Source organism: Centropristis striata, chromosome 3 (assembly GCF_030273125.1).
Source record: "Centropristis striata isolate RG_2023a ecotype Rhode Island chromosome 3, C.striata_1.0, whole genome shotgun sequence".
Taxonomy (NCBI): Eukaryota; Metazoa; Chordata; class Actinopteri; order Perciformes; family Serranidae; genus Centropristis; species Centropristis striata.
This window is the reverse complement of record NC_081519.1, coordinates 29,068,545-29,084,233: the sequence shown is the minus strand read 5'-3', so window position 1 is coordinate 29,084,233 and position 15,689 is coordinate 29,068,545. Positions and strand designations below refer to the sequence as shown.

Below are 15,689 nucleotides of genomic sequence, written 5' to 3'. Positions count from 1 at the left end.
ACACAGAGAGAGACAGACAGACAGAGACAGAGAGGATTTTGTTGTTTTTTCTTATATTTTTTAAACAGATTTGAACAAATCTAGTGGAGCGAAGAGTATAATATTTACCTCTGAATTGTAGTGAAGTAAAGCAGCATACAATGGAACAATGGGATGACTCAAATTAAGTAGGCTACAAGTACCTCAAAATAGTCTTATATGCAAAATTTTAAATTCTCCTCTCAGTCTCACTTTTATTTGAAAGAATTAAGTGACCTTGGCTCAGAAAATGCTACTGCAACAAACAGTGTCACACTTTTGTGTCGTCACTGATATATAGAACCTGTGATGTCACTGCAGTAGCCATTGTTAGTACCTATCAGGTCTAAAAATTTCAGGAGAAGGAAAATTACGCCTCGAGGAAAATTTGTATGGTCCTCCTCTTTTTCTGACATTAACTGGAAAGCAACATGGCTCCTTCCACATAAATATGCTATCTCCAATTAAATTCAATATACAAAGTTCAATATACAATTATACATAACATTTACCCCACTAACAAATGACAATATTGATGTTAATTGTGTATTTTGTAATGCTGAAGTGGAAACAATCAGGCACCTTTTTGTTGAATGTCATTTTTCCCAGATTTTTTGGAAAAAAATTGAAGTTTACATCACCTCACATTCCAACCTACAAATTAATTTGAAAGCCATATATATACTTTTATATTATAGCAATAAAGATTCAAAATTCAACACTTAATTTGATTATTCTAATGGTGAAATTCCACACACACATAAAGCCAAACTTTCCAAAGGTTGACCTTTTTTCCTGTTTTTGAAATTGAATTCAACAACTACCATGAATGAATCAAAAATAATTGATAATAACAAATGTAAACATACTGTTAACATAATTCAATAAATATTTGGAGAAATGTAATATGTCATGCCTTTTTCTTTTTTTTTCCTCCTTCCTTTTTAATTATTTTAATATGCTGTTTAATTTACGCCTGTGCTGACTTATGCACTTCCTTCACTTTGTCTCATATTTATTTATTTTCTCAATTTGTGATGCCAGACTTTGTTTTGTTCTACCCAGGATGAATGTTCTGACTGTAATTGGAACTTCTCAATAAAGTTTTGAAGAAATATATATATATATATATATATATATATATATATATATATATATATATATATATCAGGTCTAAAATTAAGCCTTGAATTCAGCAATGTTGTTGTACTTTTAAAAGTTATGGGTGATGAAAGCTCTCTTGAAAATAGAATAAAAGACAATATGCAAGTCATATTTTAATTCAAAATTCAGCACTGTCCCTGTCTATAACAGATCAGAAAACACTGGATTATGATGTGATAATTATAGGTAGTGCTTCACACCACCAGCAGGTGACATCCTTTACTGGTCTGCAGTGGACCAATAGCACCATCTTCTGTTCATTTGAGATATTGTATATTTGCCTTGTATCTTCCAAGTACTACATCATATCATCATTATTTATTACTTAATAGCTGGGGGAAAAATATTTACCAGGTGAGTGCGTGCCAGGTTTCAATAGTTTATTTATTTATTTATTAATCAATTATTCAATCAATTTAATGTGTGTTGGCGGTCACAGTACATTCAACTTCTCTTTTCATAACAGTGTAGACAAATCACACAAAATATCACATCTTATACAAAATCTAAACTTATCTTTTATAAAACATTTAGACATCTGCACGTTTTTTTCTTTATTTCATTTTAAATACAGCGTTCTATTTTTTTAACGTCATAAAACTCACTGAGAAAGATGAAAACATCTGTTAAAATACATATATATTATTTCTTTTTCATTACAGTATTTAAAATAGCTTCATTTACCACAACTAGATGCACAGTAATACTTCTGCCACTGAGGGAAGGAGGGGGAGGCTGGAAGTGTAACATATATATCCTTCTGATGTCCCAGCAGGTTTGTTTGCCCCAAAATTTCTCTCCTTGTTGCCTTCACCTCTGCTTGCACCCACTGACAGGTGACCAGAGGGTTCAACATGATTCTTCCATCAGCTTCATTCACTTTTAGAGGTAGAAAAATATTTCAGCACCTTCCCATGTCATTTGTCTCTTGACTCATACACCCAGGTAGAAACAACATCTCCCTCCCTGCTCATCTCTTCAAAGCAGTACTAATTAGTACCCCGCATCTCTACCTCTGCATTCCGTGAACAGTCTCAAGGCGTCATTTAGTAACTTGCTTTTACTTGAGGATCTGTTTTATTCTGTGGATCCGATCATCTATAAGTAGGGGTGTGACGATCCTCTCAGTTCACGAGACGAGACACGATATCGGGTTCATGAGAACGAGACGAGATTTTAAGACAACTACAATGACAACATATGACTGGACCAACAGGCTTTTATTTAACCGATTTGCACATGCATTTTGAAATGTTTTATTATAACTCTTTACATGCATGATGTAAGCATGGGCTTTTAATAAACTTTTTCCACAAATAAAATGTATAAAAGTTTAAATAAAATAAATAAAATAAAATATTTCTCTCTTTTTTTCAAGTGAAAACAATATGATCCATGTTTCCTTTAGGGGGAAGAGTGGCCACCGGGAAAGTCTCAGGCCACGCCCTCTCAAATGTCCTCTTACTCTGCGTGTCTCCATTACAAAAAGGGCCCCCAGAGGGATTTAGAGACTCTGGAGGTGACGTATGGTTTTCCATCGTTGCGAAATGGCTTAACGACAGTTTCGACCGTGATCCCATAAGCGATGGGTTAAACACGGGAGAAGCAACTGTCCCAGCCTTCGGTAACTGTGCACAACATCAGCAGCTGATAATAAACAAAGCAGCATGGCTAATTATGCACAGAGTCTCCGCTGATCATAAACATAATGATCGTGAATTAACCGGCATCTCAAACTGTGCTGTGTCCAGTGCTTGTTGTAAACAAACAGAGATCTCTAAGTGAACACCTCCTGCAGCAGCAGCACATACACACTGTACTGCTACAGAGCTAACTGTTAGCCTATTAGCAGGACTGTGCCACTTCGATTCGTTCTTACTCTTCTTAACGAGCCGCCGTCTTCTGCGACGTCATTCTGGCTGCTTGCTGCTTCCCCTCCTTCTCCTCCTCTTCTTATTTTCCTTTTACTGCCCCCACAGGTCATAAATAGAAGTTTGGATAGCTCACATATCTCGCAAGACAAATTTTTAACGCAACGAGAAACATCGTCAAGTTTAATCTCGCGAGATCTCGTGACTCGAGGTCTCATCACACCCCTATCTATAAGTGTTAAATCCAACTGTAGATTTAGTCAAGCTGCTTGCCTCTCATCTGAAAGGCTTCCTCAGCTCGGACTTAGGCGAGTCAGGCATTTAACCTCTGTAGGGTTGACAGCTGACAAATTCACATGGATTATTAGGCAACATCACAGTCACACGATCAGATCTCAGAATGGTCCATTATCGCAACCCCTGCACCATTGCCATCATCTCCGACAATGGAGAGGGTTCTTTGGGCTTTCAAACAAAGTCCTCATTGGATCAGATCTACACCTCTTTAATTTGGGAACAGGAAGCATAGTGATTGACCAGATGGATGGACATAAGAGAGATACTTTAGAGTAAAAAGACTGTCCTGTGTTATCCCCATCTGTACTTTTATCCCTTCTCATCCCTCTCTATGAGAGCAGAGAGCAGTTATTTGGAAAAGCTTCTGCCTTCAGATGTTCTCACTCCAAACTCTCCATATACTGACATCTGGCCAGTGCCCCTCAGCATCAGATACGGACAGACAAGGTAAATGAACCATATATACTGTAAGATAAAGAATATATTCGGATTGGCTGAGTTTCTAAATGATGAACCTATGGTCAGGGTTACTTAAGTTCAAATTTGGGACAGTATCAGACAGAAGATGAGTTCAGCTCAGGCATTGGCAGTGGTGAGGAGAGGAGGACAGGGAGACGAGATGCAGAGGGGAGACAGGATGTGAAAGCCTCAGCAAACGACACACACACACACATAGATTTTGAAAGGTCAAGGAGATGTCAAATCCCCAGATGCATGGTTAAGGGTGGCAACCGAAAAGCATCACACAAAAAATTGACCAATTGCGTTAAAAGCCCACCCAATTGACGGGGTTAGCCAAACCCAAGAAGATATGTGTAAAATTAAGGAAGGTTGTAATCACTCTGTCTTGTGATACCATCAAGATCACATTGCATTTGACTATTATTCTTTCAATAAATAGTTAACTTTATTCATTTGTTCTGAGTGTTTTGTAAGACCAAGTTTAGGAAAAAGAACCCAGGTGAGCGTGGGAGGCTTTAAGAGCCCCCGGCTCTAACAATATATAGTCGTATTGACATCTAAAAGCAATTTACGACACAAGCCAGCATTCACTCATCCATACACACATTCATACATGGCAGAGGAAAATAACACACACTCACACACATGACACAGCCATCAGGAGCAATTTGGGGTTCAGAATCTTGCTCAAGGATACTTCGACATGTAGGCTGCCATGGTCAGGGATCCAACCACCAACCTTACGATTAGTGGATAACCACTCTATCTACTTTATGGTTGTTAGAAAAACGTGCGTAATATAAAGAGTGCAAAAGTCCATTTAGGGCGGGACTGGTGGTAGATATGTCACAAACTCCAGCTTTGACCCATGAGACAGTCTCAAATTTCACAAATTTTTCACCTCTTTGCAACCCTAACTGCAAAACATCCAAAAGTGATGCAGGAGGGCTACTTGGAGCATCCGTACCTGACACCGAGGGGCACTGACCTTATCTCTGTCTGATACGTTTGGAGTGAGAATATGTTGTCAGATGTGGTTCGACAACACAGCCATACCCTGGACTAATTCACTGCAAGTAAGTAAGATTGTAAGATGTGAGTATCTTAGATCAAGGAGATGTATGCTTATTTTTTTCTGATAGGGTATTTCTTCTTAGTAAGCGGTTTTTATTTTAGACCGTTTCACTTGTTTGATATAAAGATTCCAAGGCTTTTGCCTTATTTCAAGAATTTTAAGAAAAATATTCTACATACAGATAAAAATATTTGTAGCTGTATCAAGAAAAGTTCACTAGTTTTTAGTCTGACTTTGCTGGTTTTAAGAAATATAATGCCTGCCTCAACATATTGAGAAAATAGGTCACGTGTATTTTATTAAAATCAAGAAAAATTCACTTGATATTAGTTAAGGTATTTGTGGGTTCATTGTGATAAGATATTTTTACTTGTTTTGGAAAGTCTTGACAAGCCACATTTTCCTGTTCCATTGGCAGATAATTTTGCTATTTTTAAGCAAAATACACCTTTTTAATACTTTTCCCCTTGTTTTTAAGAGCTGGCTTCTTGCAGTGCTCCCCACATGTCAGTCAGAACTGAGGAAGCTTTTTAGATGAAAGGCAAAATGTCTTCAAAGCCATTTCTGGATATCATATGATGTGGATGACTGAGAATATTTACACAAATACTTTTGATGGAGAGTTAGGGCAGGGAGAGAGGAGAGTGCAGATTAGACACAAGCCTCCATCACGTCTGTGCCTGCAGATCATTTCATCTAATAGGGCATACAGTGCATAACCTGTGGATCAGTCACAAGGGAACTGTGAAGGACATTATATAAGGTTTCACTTCTGCAGATACGTATGCTTTCTAGTTTTCTAGTTATATCGTTTATACTTTTATACACTGCCTTTTGTGATCTGACAGCCTGCTGATTCCTGTGCAAAACATAAGCTGTAGCGGTGAGTCCTACTGAGAGTAATTTGCTACTAGAAAGTACTCGTAGGACATACTTTCCCAGTTTCTGGTCTAGGGTAAAGGGGTTTCAGTACCGGTATTTTGGAACCATGTAAGGTAAGACACAAAGGGAAGGGAACAGGCTTCAGAGGACACTTCTGGTTTGTGCAAATAGGAGACTAAGAAATACACACACTCATGATGAGTTATTTACACACACAAAGCAAATGCCTCCTAACACATTGGCTACACTAGATCAAATATAGATTCTTCACAAGCCAAGATATCATGCAGTTTACTAAGGCAACTTCAAAAACTGGAGTGAAAGTCAGCTGTTAACACTGTATGGAATAAAAACCCACACGGAGTTGAAACACGGGGGCGCTGTAGCAAGGCAAGTCTGATGACATGAATCCATTTTACAATGGGGATTTCATGGTTGGTTCAATATTTGTTTCATGTGAGTGTAATTAATGTAAATGGACAGTGTGATGCTACTACTTGAGTGTCTGGACTGCTTGTGTCTGTACAACTTCTAATGTGCAGGGTTACATAACACACCCATAGCTGCCATATTGGATACTTTTCTGATATCATTCCATTATAAATATATTGTTTAAGTTGTTTAACCCTTTAATGTCCTGCTCAAATATTTGGTAGAGCACATTTTGAGTTGTTATGCTTAAATGTATTGTTATTAAAAAAAAGTCCTCTAGATGTCACTGTCTTTTTAAATAGTAAGCCTTTTCAGTATACCTCTTTACATGAAATTAGTTACTAAAAAGTCACTACAGACATTTTAGAAAGTTAATAATACATTGCATTTTTTTTTTTTTTTTGTCTTTTTACATATAGTTCCAGTGGGCTTTTCGAACAGGTGTTTGTAACTTAATACAACAAAAAAGTCTAACAAAAGTGTCAAATAATTTTCTCAGAATATGCTCTACCAAACTTTTTTTTTTCTTTTATGCTAAAGAAAGTGAAGCTAAGCCAGTGTCATTGAAATTACTTTTACGTTACAAAAAACTTTCCAAAATATTATAATTTATTGTTGTTAACATGTTACATTCAATGTTATTCCATTTGGCTATATATGCTGATAATAATTTCATATGGTAAGATTTTTTATCATCTAAAAACATATGCCATACGGTTGAAATGTCCTTCAGTGATGAAGGTAATGATACTCACATAATACATTTACAATATTATTATGCTATATATCATATATTTTATGGTATCCCAATATTTCATGAGAAATTAAATGCATAATTTTTCACCATTTCTGAGATATTTTCATATTAATGTAATGATTCATATTCAGAATGAATACATGGGATCAATATAGTATTGGTTATACTAATAACTGTACGGTTATAAATTGACATTGTATACTAACATATTATTACAATTATGACAGTAAATGTTTTGTAATTTAGATTTGTTTCTTTCTGTTTAACAAATACCATGCAGCAGCTTCTCAACCGTAAAGAAACATTTATTGATATTATCTACTTAAAGAGATTTTTTAAAATGCAAATAAAAACCTTTCCTGTAGCTTTTTCCTTAGTGAAGACTATTAAAGGGTTAAACTAGAAGAGTTTTTTTACCTAGCTAGCACATCCTGGTAGCTGTTAGTTCCGTGTATTATGTGTTAGCTAAAGGCTACGGTATGAGGTTGACCATATATTTTTCAGCAGTTTATTGGCTTGAAAGCACATGACAACATTTTTCTTTAATTAAAAAAACAACTAGTTTGAATACTTAAATTTTATGTTTAGCAAGTGCCTGTTAGCACGCTAGGCCTTAGCCACGATTACCATTTTCTCTCTGAATTTGCACGATTTAGATTTTTTGTGTTTGAATTTGATTAAAATAGTTGAATAGTTTAAACAATAATAAATAAAGGAATTTGTCAGCGTTTTTCCCCAGAATTTAATTATGATTTAGATGTACATAGTAGAAAATAAAATGTACGCAACTCAACAGTTAACTTAAAAAATAGAAACCATCTTCGGTTCCTGGTCATAATCTTTTAAGATGGTCGTTAATTGCACTTTTGGGCAATTTCGTGACCTGGCCTTTAGGAGCTGGGAGGAAACTTTAAAATATTGAGGTACAATTCGATTTGATTACAAAATCTTAGAGTGTATCTTTAATCCTCTGGAGTCTGTGAAAGCATGGGCGCATTACTTCTTCATGACGTCACAACATAAAAAACGTGGGGACGTCCGCACCTTCCCTCTAAAGGACTGGCTTGAAACTCCAGTTTTTGTTTGATGATGATAACCAAAGTAAAACAGAGATAAGTTGAAATATATATAGCATAAAATATAGAACGTATATGTTATATTTGCAACCTGTAAACACATTTGCAACATTTAAAACTCATTGAGTGTTATTGTTTCGAAAGGGGAAAAAAACATCATGATTTTTAAAATCAGATTTTAATGTTTGTTGTTTTTTTTGGTTTATTTTGGGTTCAAAATGTTAATCCAATAAGTCAAAGTGAAAAAATAGATACCAGGTTACATAAATGAGATTGTGCAACAAATTAAAGTATGATAGCTATGTTAAATATGAATGTTACACTTTTATTTCTTCCAAGTGGCAGAAAAAAAGTATTTAAAAAATGGACAAAATAGCCCAAGACTCCAAAGGGTTAAGCTACATTTTGGTGTAGGGGCACGCCTAAACTTTAGTGTGACCGACATTTAGAACATTTTTAAAAGAAGTTTACCTTATTAGACTTTACTTTAAACTAAACTGACCTCCACTCACACCCCAAGCCTTAGGTCTGAACAACTGCGATTTTATGATGTTCCAGATGTGGTAGCTACCTTGAATGGCTAGAGCCCTGGGTGTGCTCTGAATGGAGATTATACAAGCTGGCGTGTATGTGTACACTATAACAGAGCAGAGCAGCTTTATTTAGCGGCCTAGTGTTTGATATCTTGGGCTGAAATGCATGTGTGTGTGTGTGTGTGTCAGCAGTATAAATCTCTGGTGTGTGCAACTACAGTAATGGCAGCATGTTCAGTGTCGCTGATTGTGCAAATGTGTGCAAATATGTACTGTATGTGTGTGAAGGGAGAGTGTATCTCAGCTCAGTCATTTCAAGTGCAGTACAAGTGTATTTCCAGAAACCCTGCGTGTCTCCATGGTCAGCTGCCTTGGAAATGAGTGAGTGCACATGCATATGTGTGTGTGCATGCAGGTGTGCTTGTGAATGTGCTGAGCTGTGGTGGCCTTTGTGCAGTGGTCTGAAAAGGCAGCTTCTACTCTCTGTGTGTCTCTGGTCCTCCTCTGTGACGTCTAGAAGATGCTTTGTCTTCGGTTCTTTCCTCGACCTGAACAGAGACAAATTGAAATTGAACACTTCTATAAATGATACATTTCATGTGTTAACAGACATTCATTGAAATGGATGATACAGTATATTTGGTAACACTTTAGATTAGGGAACACGTATTCAACATTAATTAGTTGCTTATTAGCATGCAAATAAGTAATATATTGGATCTTAATTAGTCATTATTAAGTAGTTATTAATGCCTTATTCTACAACCAGTAAGACATTAACTAAGAATGTTCCCTCAATAACCTCAGAATTATTGCTTATTAGTAGTACACTGTATCATCAGTCAAGACCACCCTATACTGTGGGGGTTATTAGATTAATGTAGTTAGTTTAATAAAATTGTACAAGTATCTTACCCAAGGATACTTTGACATGTAGGCTGCCATGGTCAGGAAACCACCGACTTTCCGATAATGAAATACTGGCGTCCCTGCTGCCAGTATTTTACTGTTATTTTACAGTGAAATTCATTACAGTGTAAGTAAGGAAGTTGTTGTATATGAGTTATGATCTGAATATGCTTTACTTTGTATGGACTTTATAAGTCTCTACATATCAGTGAACGAAACCATGGAAACGGCAAATAGCCATATTAAGATTCTAACTCATATATAACAGCCAACTTACTTACTACAAATTAGCAATAATTCTGAAGTTATTGAAGCAAAACTAGTAAATGGCTTACTGGTTGTATAAAAAGGCCATGCAGAATCAGACTATTTAAGAGCCAATATGTTACTTTTTGCATGCTAATAAGCAACTAATTAATGTTGAATATGTGTTCCCTAATGTAAAGTATTACCGTATATTTTCTTGGAAGCAACGATTCAGTATTAGTATCACCCTGAAAGTTTTTCCCCATATAATCTTTATCAGTTGGATGCTGCTGCTAGCATACATTTAGTATTATGGTTCTTAAGGGGACAACCAGGAGAAAAAAAGTCAGATTGAGACTTATTAGGTATTAAATTCTTTTGCATTGATGTAGTTTTGGTTGCATTCTAGCGACATGTATTTTTATTTTGGGTCTAAGCTGAACCCTTCCCCCAAACCTACTTGGGAAATTGTGTTTCAAGATGTTAATGTTCAAACTGATAAACTTTTGTGTATGTAAATATACATTTTGAATTCTGAATTTGATACTGTCTGTTTTTTTTGACACAGCATTCCAACTTCTTTGTAATTGGAGTGGTATGTGAAGAGCTTATTAAAAGTATATAAATGGGTGACAGTAATCTGAATTTAATTAGTAGACAGCTCCTTGTTTATTTTCATTTCTTCTTCTGGGACTTTCCTCCGTGGTATTTTTATTTATGTCACAGTAAACAAAGTCAGCATGTTCACTTCTTGCAGAGCTTTGCTAATTAGCAAAGTTCATCTGCAGACATGTCAACATTTCAGATGTTGTGGTCTGAAACAAAACAGAGCTGGATCTAAATCTGTTTAATTCCAGACAGCTCAGGGAAGTTATACTGTTATTATCCCAAACTTTTTTGTCAATCTTATTAATACTACTGCCTGTAAGGATATAAGGAAAAACTAAATGTGAATGAATCTAATGCTTTACCTACATACACTGTAAAAAAAAAAAGACAACTGTTGTTTTTACGGTACAAAACCAGCAGATGTGGTTGCCAGAATTTTACCGTAATAAATACGGAGCAACTTTTTCTAATATTACGGTAAAATGATATTAGAACTGTTGATTTCATGTTTAAGATTTCCATTTTATTCCTTATTTTACCATAAAAAATAAAAAGTTCATCCGTCAAAAGAAACGCTGTTCTGCCATATAATTGACAAGAAAATACTTCATAAATGCTGCATAAATTAAAGATTTTACCATTAAATATTACAGTATATTTTGTTAGAGATATGGTGATAAGTACATTTAATTGCATTTTTTTAAAAGTATTTTTTCATTACAGTGATGGCTTGTATATATTACAGTATATTTGTGTTAGAAACACGGTGCCAGAGTATTTTACAGTGAAGTAATGTTTTTTTTTTTTTTTTAACTGTAAAAAAAAAAAAAAAAAAAACTGCTTTGGCTGATATGTACATTTACAGTGTTTCATTGTTACTGAAACTGAATTAACTCATTTATCATTTTACGGTCTTTTACTGTCATGGTTTAGCAGTTTTTCCACCGTTAAATCTACAGACATTTTTTACAGTGTAAAATGCAGAACAGAGTCCACTATCAGAACTGTTAGAGCTGCCCAATTTGTGAAAAAATGAGTGACTTGTAGTGAATTCATGCCATGTTGTGAGCTTGTGTGACAGAAAGCTTACCTAAAGGCTGAAACAGCGAGCTGCGGTGGCCTGGGTCTTTCTGCAGCTGGAGCTCTCTGAGGGAAAACACTGAGGCAGCTGGTACAAAGAGGGGGCAGAGAGTTTCATAACCAGTGTGTAAGTTCAAAGCCTCAAAATTCTGTTTTCAGTGTATGCAAGACAGTGATAAATAATTTACTCCTGAATCAGATATTTTTTAGTCACTAAGAGATATCTGCTTGCAATAACAAATACCATAGTGAAAAATATTAAGCTACATGCTGGTCATTAAGGCAGAATCAAATACACTGCAGATTGTGAATAGGTATATATATTTGTGCATTTTTGCTGCAGGTTTGCAAGTCAAGATACATTTTCCACTCACAGCACAATTGAATGTAGGTAAATTTGGAAACTTGTAAGACTTGTAACTTAGTTACATCAGTAGTCACACTGCAAAAAGGTGTGTCTGAAAACAAGATAAAAAGACTAAATCTGAGGGAAATGAACTTGCTTCATGGACAGATAATTTCCCTTGACAAGATTTCTTAAATTAAGATTATTAAATCTATAAATAAGAATGTTGAACGCTTAAAATAAGAAATTAACTCTTAAAACAAGATAAATTATCTAACACTTATAAATCTAAAGTTTTTTTTATCTTGGTAAGAAACAAATAATTGTCAGGTCACTCTGCTCGGGCCAGTTCATGGCTGCTTGCAGCTTTAATTTATCTTGTTTTAAGAGTTAATTTATTATTTTAACCATACAACATGCTTATTTCTAGATTTAACAATCTTAATTTAAACAGTCTTGTCAAGTGATATTATCTGTCCATGCAGCAAGATCATTTCCCTCAGATTTAGTGTTTTATCTTGTTTTTAGACACACCTTTTTGCAGTGCAGCTGTCAGCCACAGAAGTCTGAGTATCTACTAGCTCAACTGAACAGTCAGTTAACAACACAGTATAAAGAAGGTTGGGGTCATGCAGGTAAAAGAAAAAAATACAAAAGATAAGACTGTTTTCTGTGGCTTGTTAATGTCAGTCAGTGTTGCTTTTCTGTCAGCGAGCTCCCTGAGTAGCTAATAAAACCCTATAACAATCCGACAGCCAATGTTCTGTCTTTCAGAGGCTATAGCTGCTTCAATGAAGACATGCACATGTACTGTTTTCAGTGGTTGGCAGCTGAGCTTCCAGGCTACATGCAAACAGTCGGAACCTTAGAAAACAAATTAAACAAAGCTAGCAATTAGCCACATGCAAGGTTTAAAAGATTGTGCCTGCTGGCACAGTATTTAATAACAGCACTGGTGAGATCACTAATTCATTACAACCCAGAGCTTTTTAAACTGTCTTTTCCGTCTGGCTTTTCTTCTGCTCTAGTACACTTTTTTGTAGCTTCATATTAGCTTCATGGTAAGAAATCAACAATGTTTGTACAAATTGATTGACTGATTAATTTCCCCGCCCACTGTAGTGTAGTGAAACAGGACCACAAACAAACGCCCTCAGTGTGCATTGTCCCATCTACTAGAATGGGATCCTATTTGATCCAGGACGTACGTTAAAAACGTGTCCAGTGAGGGGTGGGCCATAAGCGCAATACTTGTTTTTATTATTGGGGGAAAAGTATACTAATTACTTATTTCCAAAATATTCACATCATACACACCACCATGACCTATTCCAGTAACACATTGCCCATAAAATTGCGTTGACCAAACACAACCTAGTCTTGTTTCATTGCTGTGTAATCATTGTTGCATTTTTATTAGCTTAAAATGAGCCCTTTATATCTACACAGGGGGTGGGTTCCATTCCAAGTAGCCGGCATTGTTGCACTGTCATATTTCTACAGGGGCTCAGAAAAGACAGATTAAACACTTTGGCTACATTTACATGATGACGGTCTGAACAGAAGATCACTTAAAGCGATAAGAGCATCTTTGGGCATGTAGAAGTTTTCACGCCACGCATTTTCATCAGCTACTCCTTCCACAAAGTTCTCCACCATCCACTAGATCTCCCAGGTCTCGTCCAAAGCCGTCTGGTTCGCCTCGCACCAATTGGTGCATCCAAAATGTGATAGAGGTAATTACAGATCCTTCTCTGTTCACTAATACTATCTGTACATATCCTGTACATTTGGTGGAAAGACTCCTGTAAGTTTATTAGAGCTGCCAGAGCAGCTTGAAGGTCCGACGCATGGAAATAATCCCACATGTTTGTTTATTTTCACGTAAACATGTACGTGACGTGAGCAGATCTGAGCAGAGTTTTGTGTCTTGGCAGTGTAGACGGACACGCTACGGCGGAGCGGATTACAGTTTTACTCTCTGGAGGGTGGTTTCACATTTTTGTGTTTTTAAACCCCAAAAACGCCGTCACCGTAAGCGAAAGGCACTTCCGATAAAATATTTTGTCGTTTTTACCTGCAAGCGTCCTCATGTAACCGGGGCCTTTCTCTAGGCCTATTACATTTCTACTTCACCTGAAGGCCACTGTAGGTTATACTACATGCTTGGAAAGGGAGGAGTATTCAGTTAGTTACACTCTGTAAACTTACTGCTTGAAACTTACAAACTGATGACTGACTGACTTTTGCATGTGTGTGTGTGTGTGTGTGTTTGTGTGTGTGTGTGTGTGTGTTTATGTCTTACTGTCTGCCAAATTGTGTATGTTATTCCCCAGACTCTGGAAGTATGGGTGTCGTAGAGCTGCTTCAGAGGAGATTCTGCTCCTGGTGTCATACTGCAATCACAATACAAAGCAGCTGATTAGACCGTCTGTGAAATCAAAATTAAGTTTCGACTCATATCCTGGTGAGTGAAGGTCATTTTGCTTTTGTCTCATACCAGCAGCAGAGCAGACAGCAGGTCAATCCCCTCTGTGTCCAACCTGATAGAGACAAAGAAAAAGAGAACAGAGAATGGAGCAGAGAATACCTCGCATTTTTCAGCTCTTTAGAACAAAACTATCCACCAGAATGGAACATTTTCTCAAGCGAAGAGGCATGAAAAAAATTAAAGCAGCAATAAAACATGCAACATATATGACAAATAAATAAACAAACCATAAACCACCACAGAGAGTATATAACACAGTTCCTTTGTAAAAAAAAAAAAAATAATAATAATAATACCATTAAAAAATACTACTAAACGATGAAAAAAGAGACTTACAGAAAGAGATCTGCCTGTCAGGGCGATCATTTATTTAATTTCTTGTTCTGACAGTGTAAAGGTCATCTGGAGTTTCTGAATTATCTTACTCTTAAGTCTGCAGTTCAGGTGACCAAACCTTATAAAAAATAAGGTTTAAAAACTCAATCACAGGGTTGTAAACTATTTCTAAGACTGACTGACTGACCTACCGGAAAGCTTTTTAGTATCCTGAGAAGATAATAGCAATTCTTGAGAATATAATTGGTATATTCAAAGAGGCTAAACTGGCAGACAGGAACAGTTTCTACTATATTAGTTGGACCAAGCAATTCATTTTCTGTTATTTTTTTCTATAATATAGGACAGCAGTGAATGAAAAAGAACACATCCTGGTTTCCCTGTTCATAATCTGTGGAATGATTTCTCGTCATTTTAATAGCATGGATCTATCGATGACAACGTCAGTCTGGTCCACTATTTTGGTCCAGCTGCCATTACATTTGGTACATTGTATTGTACAGACTTCCATGGCTTGGAAATAATGAATCCTTCTGACTTTAGTAATCTCCTGAGTTTTTGTCAAACCCCACCATTTCATCGAGCACAACAATATTTGTACTTTTCAGTAAAATGTGACACCAAATATTTGATGGATTGCCATGACACCTTGTTAATACATTAGAGTGCCCTTCATGGTGGTTTGTAATACCTTAGGGTATTGGGTATCGATAATAATATTGATTGATAACCAAACTGCGTTTCCATTAGCTTCTTTGTATTTCATCCTATTATTAGCGGCAATTATGCTTGGTGACCATGGTAATCATCAGATCTGCGAACATCAACATTGTAGCCCTGACATCATGTTTTAGCAGTGGTGGGCCGCCAGGGCCAGCAAGGCCTTCTCTGCTGGCCTAACATTACCAGAAATCATGATCATGATTATGATAAAGGTTAATTTAATTTTTCATTTACTTTCCCTAAATATCTAAAAATATTCATATTCTCCTCATGTCATATTATGCTCCTTCCTGTTTTTAGGTTAGAGCTTTTATCCAATCAGAATTCAGCTATCTTATGTTGCCAGGCTGTATGAAATCTGCCCGGGCCTTCAGAATCAACA

General features: G+C 36.2%; 1 protein-coding gene across 2 annotated transcripts in view; it reads right to left on the bottom strand.

Annotated features, from left to right (window-relative positions):
• Window positions 1-1,547: 1,547 nt before the first annotated feature.
• Window positions 1,548-15,689, bottom strand: part of cdk18 (cyclin dependent kinase 18) — an 84,118-nt gene continuing 69,976 nt past the window's right edge. For both annotated transcript variants that reach the window (XM_059328439.1, XM_059328440.1), the window contains 4 exons: window positions 14,258-14,300; window positions 14,063-14,153; window positions 11,422-11,499; window positions 1,548-9,115 (listed from right to left, as the gene is read on the bottom strand). In XM_059328439.1, the coding sequence (XP_059184422.1) occupies window positions 9,081-9,115; window positions 11,422-11,499; window positions 14,063-14,153; window positions 14,258-14,300 (247 nt within the window). In that variant the 3' untranslated portion in view covers window positions 1,548-9,080. The remainder of the gene's footprint in view (window positions 9,116-11,421; window positions 11,500-14,062; window positions 14,154-14,257; window positions 14,301-15,689) is intronic.